This window comes from Python bivittatus, unplaced genomic scaffold (genome assembly GCF_059951505.1).
Source record: "Python bivittatus isolate LINGU-HERP-01145 unplaced genomic scaffold, Pbiv_v1 ctg000180_np1212, whole genome shotgun sequence".
NCBI lineage: Eukaryota > Metazoa > Chordata > Lepidosauria > Squamata > Pythonidae > Python > Python bivittatus.
The window spans coordinates 2,359,695-2,370,035 of record NW_028277047.1 but is presented as its reverse complement, the minus strand read 5'-3'; the positions used below and the strand labels follow the sequence as shown (position 1 = coordinate 2,370,035).

General features: G+C 50.0%; 1 protein-coding gene across 3 annotated transcripts; it reads left to right on the top strand.

The window, feature by feature from the left end:
* Positions 1 to 219: 219 nt before the first annotated feature.
* Positions 220 to 9,667, top strand: SLC39A1 (solute carrier family 39 member 1). 3 transcript variants are annotated; one of them, XM_088137209.1, is made up of 5 exons: positions 303 to 371; positions 1,133 to 1,589; positions 4,284 to 4,635; positions 6,367 to 6,497; positions 7,155 to 9,667. In XM_088137209.1, exons 3-5 carry the CDS (start codon positions 4,437 to 4,439, stop codon positions 7,860 to 7,862), a joined length of 1,038 nt encoding a protein of 345 aa, XP_087993335.1. In that variant the 5' UTR covers positions 303 to 371; positions 1,133 to 1,589; positions 4,284 to 4,436; the 3' UTR covers positions 7,863 to 9,667. The 3 variants fall into 3 exon arrangements, with proteins under 3 accessions (XP_007429163.1, XP_087993335.1, XP_087993336.1); XM_007429101.4 differs by lacking the exon at positions 1,133 to 1,589 and having other exon boundaries at positions 220 to 371; XM_088137210.1 differs by lacking the exons at positions 303 to 371; positions 1,133 to 1,589 and adding an exon at positions 1,653 to 3,400.
* Positions 9,668 to 10,341: the final 674 nt, after the last annotated feature.

Below are 10,341 nucleotides of genomic sequence, written 5' to 3'. Positions count from 1 at the left end.
GCGAAGGCCTTTTCTGGCATTGCGTCCTCCTCATTGGCCAGGGATGCTGCACGTCTTGAGCTCTGCCAATAGGGACCCGAGCGAGAGCCTTCGGATCCCGCCTCCTCCGAGCCTTGCCTTTTTCCCTCTCCGCTCCGCCCCCTTTCGAACGCTCAGATCGAAAAGGAGCGCTGCCCGGGCTCCCATTGGCCGAGCGAGCGACTTTTCTCCCCCGGCGCCACGCCCTTTCGAACGTTCCGCCGACGCGAGGCCGCGGTGCCCATTGGCGGGGCGAGCTGACTTCCTTCCTCAATTTGGGCCCAGCCCCGCCCCTTTGGATCGTCCAGACACTTTCGGAGCGGGCCGAGTTGGGACGTCCGCGAGCGCCGTCGGTGAGTCGGGGGTCTCCCGCCGGCGGCCCAGCAGAGCAGCGGTGGGGCGGGACCAGCTCTCTGCCCCGCTGCCCCTTTTGGGGAGGGGGAGAGGGGTCATATGGGAGCCTCAAACCCTTAATTACACGCTCCGGACGGTTTTGGACCGCAGGTCCCATGCTCCCCAGCCCCCAAGGAGAATGGTGCTGGGAGTCCAGCAAGTCCAGGGGGGAAGGTTGGTGGTCTGTGAAGGAAGACCCCAACTGACCCCCTCCCTGTTCGCCTTTGGGGCAAGGCCCGGTGACCTCCCTTCCAAGGGTGTATCTCCTGGTGCAGTTCGGGTGTGCTGGACTACAGTGCCCATGATCCCCAGATGGGAGGGGGAGAGTGGCAGCCAGACTAGGAACCCAAGTCTTGGAATGATGAGGATCTGAACAGTTGGCTGCGTCGATGTGTTTTCCTGCTGAGGGTTTGTGGAACTCATGGCCACTGGCTTGGGGCTGGGGGGGGGGCGTTGAAAAAGGAAATTGGGGGGTTTGCTGGGGGAGAAAGTTTGTCTGGAGCCGCTGCACAATTTGGAAGCCAATCTTGTGGGACCCGATTCACGTGTTTTGCCCTGCAGCCTCACTGAATTTAGCTGGACGTTAGCATGGCATGTGAATAAATAATAAATAATAAATGATATTATTATTACCGTCATCCATAGGTTCTTTTTATCTGTACAAGTGGAGGACTCCCCCCCCCCTTTAATTTACGTTTCTCTCTTTCTCTCTCTGCTTCAGCTAGAAAGACAACACTGGGATGAAAAATTAGATGCCTTCCTTTCCAAGATAACAGGAAATCCTCAATTTAGACTAGTCCCTGGGGGTTTTATTCCAGTGTTATGTGCTATCCGCGGGTGGCGTCCGCAGCTCGCTAGTCAAACTACAGTTCCTATCGTCCTTGCTGGACACAAGTGGAAATCCAGACTATCTGCCAAACTTGGCTGCGCTTTGTAGTTTAAAGGCAGGTGATTAATTTAGGATTGGCTTGTTCTCCAGTTACGAAGCGAGGGCCGCCGTCGCTAGCTTCGTAGGAAGAAAGTGGGGCGTAACGGATCACTAAATGACGCTTCCACTTTTGAGATCATTCTGCATTTTTCGCTTCTTCGGAATCTGGCCCAGGTGTGTCAAAACAGGAAATTGAACTCCGCTGTGAATTTTCAAGATTCGGCTTCTCAAAAGCTTAATTATTTGCAAGGTATTATTTGCAAAAAACCCTGCCGGGATTGGCTTTGTCTTTATCGCGCCTCGGCTTTGAGTCTTAGCTGGAAAAGGCGGGTATAGATTAACTCAGTGCCTTTGAACAAATTGGTTTCCCCCTTGGCTGGCTCATCGCTCATTTCAGAAGCCCGACAACGTTGGGACTTTGGGGGGGTGCCCCGGATATTTCAGTCCCGGGTTCTCGAAAAGGCATTGGGGGCGTTAGGTGGCTTTCAAATGAAAAAGCTGAAGTGGTGGAATGGCGAAGAAACCCTCTCTGAGCAGGAAAATCTGAATATAAATCTGGATTTTAAATCCTCCAGTGGTGGTTGAACTATGATGTTCGGCTGGTTACCCATGGGTCGTCGTCACTGGGGTTGTCGTAAAGTGGAACGGAAGCCCGAAAGGGTGCTGAAAGATACACTGCCTTGGCCCATGGAGGCTCTTTTTTAAAATCAACCCCCTTTCTAACCAGCGAAGCAGCCTGTGGGTGGGCGTTGTCTGTGCACTCTTGGCTCAGATGTTGCTCCGCTGGATCTCGGCCCCGGCGGTTTTAAAAGCGCCCCTGAAGGGGAAGCGGCTGGAAACCTCGGTTAAATTTAGTTCCCACCACTTGGCAGAGCCCCACTAATGTGCTTCTGGCGGTGGGGCTGCTGGCAGTGGGAGGGCAGCTGAAACCGAGGGGGAAATTTGGCAGCGACCCAGAGGGCGAGAATTGAAATGGACTTTTTTGGCCTCCCGTATCCCAGACCCGCCTGGCCGGCTTCCCAGAAACTCCGCAGGCCGTCCCGAAATCTTTGTTTTCTTCTCTGTCGGACCCAGCCTGAATTTGGGCTGGGGGTTAACAGCTGCTTTTCCTCTTCTTGGAAGCGGAGAATTACTGGAATCGGTTGTTGACTCATCCGCTGGGAGGGCTCAGTTGCTGGCTTAAGTTTTTTTTTTTTTAATTATTCTTATTTCAAAAGATGGGAAGACGGAAAACGCTTCAGGAATGAACGTCTGGTATTCCAGGAACGGAACGCGCAGCCTTTATGATTTGGGCCGTGAGCCTTTTTAAGGGGAAATCTTAATTTTTTTTGCTGATGGCTTGCCTCTTACACGATCACGTGCATGCCTCCTTGAATCCTTTAAGCATTTATCTATTAATCCAATTCATAGCCAAGAAACTCTGGGTGGCCAGCAAGCAAAACCAGAGAATGACATGAATGACATAACGATAAAGAGCGGTGGAATTATCTATTTTTTTCCAGCTTTTTTTCATGATCCCGTGAACTTAGTTCTATAGGATCGACAAAGGAAAGAACAGACTTCAGATTTCAGGGCCATTGTGAACTTCCCGTTTATTTACAGATAATTTTATTCTTTTTATCTCTTCTGTTGTTCTTCTCTCTTCTCTTACGCTGCTTTTCTCCCCCCGATGTCTTAATAAGTTAATTAAAAGCACAGACGATCAACCACATTTATAAATAAATAAATGAAACGGGTTGATCGTTGCCAGTGAAAATGCCAGCAACAAAGAAAGATTTATTTTTTTAGCTGTGGGTGTTTGTGGGGATTGATATATGCTCCCAATACCTTATTCCAGAGTGTGGAAACCACATTTAATCAAAGTCTTATTAAGGGTGAACGTAGCCAAGATATGGAGGCCTTAACCCTGAAAGCATATCTCTAAGCCTGGCTTCACAAACGTCCAAAGAAATGAAATTATATTGTGGTTTAGTGGGGAAGCTTGTTTTCCCCAACCGAGCCGCAAATTAACCACCCTTTTAACTTCGTTCAGCCTGATGGGGGAACGTTACTGGATGTCTCGTAAGTGGAAATTTCAGGGCAGTTCAGTTTTGATGCGGAGGCTGAGAAAGTTTGCATGAAAGTATTAATATTTCTGTTCTGTGAGTCATTGCAGAAAAGCTTGTTCGGAGCAGACGGGCGACGTGGGTTTGAATTCCCGCTGAGTTTGGGTTATGGCGGGGGGGCGCTGGTCATAACTGTGAGACTTGCCCCTATTGGAGGCTCTGAAACTAAAGGATAATCCCCTTTATTTGCAAGCACCTCTTGGTTTAGGATTCAGGTTGTTTCAAAGGCTCCCGGCAAGAGGGAAAAATTCAGATTGCTAGCAAAAGCCGGCGGTCCTTCTTTTCCAGTCTGATGGAGAAGAGGACCAGGTGAAGAAAAGGGGGGGGTCAGAGAAAGGGTGCCCCCCTGGAGAAAAAGGCTTTTGTAAAAAAAAAAAAAAAACCCAAACAGGAGTTTCTGCCCCAAGCAGCTTATCTTCCTAAGCAAATCAAAGAAGGTGTGAAGCTCACTTAGCAAAGGACAAAATGGGAATTCATTGACATGGTTTCCCGTTGCTCCGTGTCCGCTTGCTCGCCCTTGTGCAAAATTTGCACGCCTGGGCTGTAATATATCTATCTAGCATCCCTGGAGAGAGCCAAATTCGGTGAAACCTGGCCTGGCCTTTCAAGGTCAATCTCGAGGTGGGGAATTGGATGTTATAAAACTACAACTCCCAGCATTCTTCCTTGTAGGCTGGGCTGGGGCTTGGAGGCCAGCAAAATCCGAAGGGCCGCCAGTTCCCCACCCCTCTTGGGTTTTCATCTTCGGTGGGCGTCCCTCTGAATTCGCTCCCTCTGCGTGCGGCTCGCTTTGGTTCCCCCCCCCCCCCGTTATGAATCCTCCCTGTTTCTTCCTCTAGGTTCCGGCTTCTCAGTGACGTTTGGGGCAAGTTGAAACTGACCGGGCATGGAGAGGACGCCGCGGACTTGAAGTGGTGCGTGCGACGTCTGCCTGTGCAACCCACTCGGCTGCTTTTGGAGAACCAAGCTGAAGAGTCTGCAGGCTGGGGGGGATGGCTGAACCGTGGGACCCCGATGCCAAGCTGGAACATCTGGTGTGGAACCCGTATGGGACTCCCCTCCGCTCCATCAAGGGCCTGGAGTTGAAACTCGGCTCTTTGGTGTTCCTCCTGTTGGTGACTCTGCTGTGTGCATTCATCCCTCTGTGGATCTTCCGGAGGCCGGGATCTGCCCCCAGCAATGCAAACTTTGGTGCGTAACCCAGGCGTTGGGGGTTTACTGGGTCTGGGGTCCAAGGCAGCGATCAGGTGGTCTCCCTCCCTGCACCAGTTAAATCAGAATGTCGAGGAACTTAGCAAGTCTCCTTCCCCGGTTTCTGCATCGGGTCTTGATGTCTTCTGGTGATCCAGAAGCTACTGATGGACAGGTGGGGATCCAACAGGGCTCTTCTTCCGTCGTTTACATGGGGAACTCTAGAATTGAACGGCACCTTAGGGGTCTTCTAATCTGACCCCAGGGCAGGGATCCTCACGCCATCTCACACAAGTGGCTGTCCAGCCTTTGCAGGAAATCCTCTGGCGATGGAGCCCCCACGACTTTCATATTTATTCATATATTTAATAATTGTATTTTATGCTGTATTATTTATGTTTTTATTAGTTTCAAATTGTTTGGTTGTGAACCGCCCAGAGTCCCTCCTTGTGGGGGAGTTGGGCGGTGATATAAATTTGATTTATAAATAAAAAGAAATAATAGTTTAACAGCTCTCATGGCCAGGAGATTCCTCCGTATGTTGCTCCTGTAATGCTTCTACCCCGATTCTTGTACCCGCGGGCGCTACGGAGAATAAATCCGTATCCTTTGAGGATTAAAAGACTATTGTATCTCCCCTTAGCCGTCTCTTCCTTAAGCTAAACAGAACCCAGTTCCTTTAAACGTTGCTTGTTAAAATTCAGCCTCCGAGCCCCACAACGTCTTCGTTGCTCTGCGTGGCCCTGTAGGATGTGATACACAAGACTTTTTTTTTAAAAAAAGACAACTTTTTTTAAAAATTTGAATCCATGCCAAGAGGAACCGAGTTGGGGAGGGCAGTTTGGGGATGCTGGATATCCCCCCCAGCTGGATCCGAAGGGGCTAGTGATAATCCTCTTCCTGATACCTACTTTTGTTTTAAAATCACGCACACGTGTACCGTTTGAACATTACAGTCTTTCCTTTCGCCCCAGAAAAGCAGCGATGGGATGTTCTTTGCTGTTTTTAGAAACTCTTCTGTTTTTAAGAAGGGCGTTAAGAAGTGATGCATCGCAAGTGTTCGTTCTCTTTAAATTTTTTGGGCAGATACCAACTGATCAAAACTGTCTTGGTTGGTTTTCAGCTGATACCATTCTTTCTCTCTCTCTCTCTGTCTAAATAGTGAAAACAGGAAGTTAAATATTTATTGGAAATTCCTGATCTTGAGGAAGGCCCCAGCTGGAAATATTTTTGGCTTCGGGTAGAGGCCTCCCCATCAGGATATGCTCTCCAGTTTAGTAGAGTAATGTTTGCTCTTTTCTTGGGGAATATAAAGAATTGGAAGACCCCATGTTTGGAAGGAAGGGAGGGGAAAAGTATAGCTGATAACACTTTTTTAAAAAAAGGAAATGAGAAAGAATGGCCAAAAACAAATTGGATGCTGTTGAGAAAGCAATGTTGTTGTTTTAAATGTTGAGTATTTGGACTCAGAGGAAGCATCCAGATCACCCTTTTCCAAACAGAACCTCTTGGATATGTTTCAAGACCAATCTTCATCTTCCCAGTCGGTCCTTAAAAAAGAAAATTCTCATTGAAAAAAAAAAAAGAGTTATTTTGCTGCTGAATGGGGATTGTGCAGCTTGGATGTGTTTATGTCTGCCAAAGGGAGTCTGGAGCTACAAAAACATTTTTCCCGGTTCATGCTGGCAAGCGTTTTAATTTTTCCATCTGTCCTCCATCTTCTTCCAACAGGTCGCCAAAGAAAAACTCTAAGTCTGGTGAGCTGTTTTGCTGGTGGCATCTTCCTGGGGACGTGTCTCCTCGATTTGGTTCCTAATTATCTCGCCAGCATTAACGAGGCCCTCAACGACTTGCGAATCACGGTGAGCGAGGACGGGGAATGGCCCACGGGTGCAGATCCCAAGTTCTGGGTTTTATTCTCTCTCGAAAGGAAAAGCCCATTTTAGTTTAGAGGGCATAAGTGTCCCATTTGGGGCTTGGGCGATTGGGGGGTGGAATCTTAAGAGGAGCTTCTTGGCAGCCAGACAGCGTTCCTTTCATGTGATCAGTGGATGTGTGCCAATGAATTCCTCTGCAATTCGAAGATAGATTAGCATTGGCTGCTTAATGGAGAAGGAGAAGAAATCCTGCCCATTTGCTGCAGGTCTGCAAGGCAGACTTCATCCTCTTTCCCCCAGCAGCTAGCCAAACGTTGTAAGCTTCTCCACAAATTAGCTTCTGTGGTAGACTGCCTCTGCACATGCAAGTTCTGTTTGAGTCATCCTGGCTACTTAAGGGACAGCCTGCTGGCCCCAGCCTCTGGGTTCCTTCCACGACCAAGAGAGCGCTCCCTCCGACCGTTGTGTTTTGATTGTTAGCTTACTTTTCTTTTTTGCGTGTGAGATTAGTAATTCATTGAATGAGAGCCGCGGGGGTTCAAGATGCTCAGGGTCCTGGCGAACTGAAAAGGAAAGGCAGGATCTGGAGCAGGGAGCTGAAGCTGATGGTCTTCTCTTCTTTTTCCCCTCCTCCCCGGACAGCTCCATTTCCCCTTGCAGGAATTTATTCTGGCGATGGGCTTCTTCCTGGTCCTGGTGCTGGAGCAGATTGTGCTGGCGTACAAGGACCCTTCGGGTTCCCTAGAAGAGACTGAAGCTCTCTTGGGCTCTGCTTCCCATCGGCCTCCATCCCCACAGGACCAGGGTTGGGTGGAGGGATCTTTGCGGTCCCAGCCCCTCACTCGGGACCGCCTGGCCAGTGAGCGCGCCCACGTCCACGTGGACTTCAATGCCCACTCAGCCATCCGCTCCGTGGTGCTTCTCCTGGCCCTCTCGCTGCACTCCATCTTCGAGGGGCTGGCCGTGGGGCTGCAGGAAGATGGCACCCAAGCCTTGGAGATCTGCTTAGCTCTTCTCATCCACAAAGGGGCCATCGCCTTCAGCCTGAGCCTCAAGCTGCTGCAAGGGAAGCTGCGTCCTCGAGTTGTGGCCATTTGCCTGGTCATTTTCTCCATCATGTCCCCGTTCGGCATCGGGCTGGGCGTGGCTCTGACAGAGGTCCCCATGGCTGCTCTGTCTCGCCTTTCCCGCAGCGTCTTGGAAGGCTTGGCCACGGGAACTTTTATCTATATCACCTTCTTGGAGATTCTGCCCCACGAACTCGGGTCTTCCGAGCAGCGCATCCTCAAGGTCATCATTCTCCTGGCCGGGTTCGCCCTCGTCACCAGCATTTTGTTTGTGAAGATCTGAGCAGGGTGATGGGTGTGGGGCAAGGGAAGGGGCGGAAACCACTCCCTCCCAAATGGGGGAACGTCCTCCTCCACCCCTCTGATTTCTCCTTATGGAGCTCGCCGAACTTTTGCTCGAGAGCAAACCTGGACACCCGCTTTCCGTTGCCAAAAGCGACTCCCTCGTTCGTGCCGTCTCCCTCCGGCGGGGCCACTAAATCCCAGCTCCAAAAGCTGGACTCGACTGATTTCAAGGCCACCCTCTGACCTGCCACTCCAGCCTGGAGCACAGAGCGAGGATCCCGCAGGATGGAAGCGCGCTACATTCCCTCGGAGCTCCAACATTTTCTGCCAGATAATCGGAGAGCTCCGTGGTCGGGTTACGGCTGACCTTGGGTTCAGTTAGTTGAAAATGGGCACGTTCGGGTTCGTTAATAAATAGGGGGGGGGCAGAATTTTTGGTGCCAACGTCTCCGTTCAGCTTCGGAGTGAGAACCGCCTTGCCTTAACTTTTCCAGTGCCTTAAATGTTTTTAAAGGGTTTGACCCACGTGAGGAAGGCAGGTGAACAGACATTTCATCTGCTGTCCAGAGTCGGGATCCTTCCGTGTCTTCGAAACGGCAAACCAGCCACGCCAACCAGGGTTAGTCTCTTTCGACGCCTGAGAGCCAAAAGGTGTTTTTGCCACAAGTTCCTGAATAGGCCATAGTGGGTAAGCCGGCTTGCTCCGATTAACCCATCGTTTCCAAACCATGTTGGCGAAGTTTTATCAGGCAAACTCGGCCGCCGCGTGATAGCTGAGTGTGTCGTGCCGAAACGGAGGACCCGGTTACGCAAAGCCGCCATTTAACCGTGGATTGCTGAATAAATCACCGAGGGCAGTCCAAGCAAAGCAGAGGGCGTTGCGACCCGATGTGATTTATAGTTGGGCTCCCTTTGTCATGAGAATGAGGAAACTAACCAGGTTCTTAGGAAAGCCTCTTGAACTGAGTCAGCGTTAGTCCGGCTGGTTGCACAACTTACCGGGGTTTTAATAGAGCTGTTTAATTCAGGAGCCTCTGTTCGCCAGACGTGCCCCTTCCTGCGCTAAATCCAGGGCTTGGGTTAGCCCCGGGCCGAGAAAAAAGCCCGGATTTTCTGCGCAAGTGGCGTTCTGAAACTGCAAAACGCGTTTGCAAAATGCCAGGGATTTGGGCCAGCGGGAGCGTGGCGGAAGTTTTTCCCCTTAAAAGAAGACCCCGAACGGAGCCTGTCCCGTTTCTCATGCAAAACCTCTTCATTCAGCTTCAGAAAAGCCTCCTTTGTTCTGTATTTCCTGCCGCTTGAATGGGAGGGCAGGGGGCCAAGCGCCCGCGGGGGCAGTCATTTTTCAGCATTTTATCGGGTGGAAAAATTCATCTCCCCCCCCCTTTGCTGTTTTGAGAGAGTTGTTTCTCAATCATGGCAACGTGGGTTTTTACTCAACGGCAGGGCACCTCTACCTGGATGTGCTGCTACGACAGCCTTCTTAATTTGGATGCCCTCTTGGACAACAACTTCCATTGTCCCCAGCCAGCTGAGGAAGATGGGAGATAAGAGTCCAATGCAATGTGGAGGGTGTTTTTTTTTTCCCTTCAGTCCTGCCGCGTCCCAGTTTGCAGCGGGTGGAACAGCTGCATACGCAGATCAGCGTGTTTGGGTGGTGTAAGTGTGTGTGTGCAAGAAGAAAAGCAGCTTTTTTTGCAGGGGAAATGTGGAATATACGTGTGTGCAAGGTGAACTACTAACAAGCTGGGAATCGGCTTAGATTAGAGCGGTCAAATAAAGCAGCGTCTTTTTTTTACTACATGCAGCAGTTCATGGGTCGTTTTTATCTCTCTCGTGAGTTCCCTAAAAAAGGTATATGGGGGGGGAAGCAAATCCCCGGTGGGATTTCTCAGTGCTTTCGTTAACTTGGAGGGAGATGCAGACCTCAATTTGGAAATGTAAATTATCCACGTTATCCGGTTAGCCAACTCGGGAGGCCGACCCCAAAATTGCAATATCCAGCATAGAAGTGGACGCCAAGGTGGTGGGAGCGGATTGCTTCTAAACCTCAAGTTTCTAGTCCTGATGATCCATCTGTTTTATCTCGACTGAAGAGGGATTCAGAGCGATCTCTACCCCGCTTTTATTGTATTTTTTTCCCCTCTAAGTAATACAGTGTTGTACAGTTAAGCGGTAGTTCGTGCCTAGCATCAAAGACCTGTATGAATTACCGGTTGAGTAAAGAGTTGAGAATTGATCTCGCTGTTGGAGCTCTTAATGCACAGTGGGGTAAATGCATTGTTCAATTTATGATGCTCTAGCTGGCATTTCTTCGTTTTTGCATGGCTTCAGCTTTGAAGGGTGCTGGATTTATCCTGCAAAAGCCTCTTATTTTCCCATTTCCCTTCAACACATCCATGCACCCCCCCCCCATGATTCTTTAGCGCTGCTGAGCTTAATTGCGATCCTTTAATGCTGCGGAGTTTAATTTATGC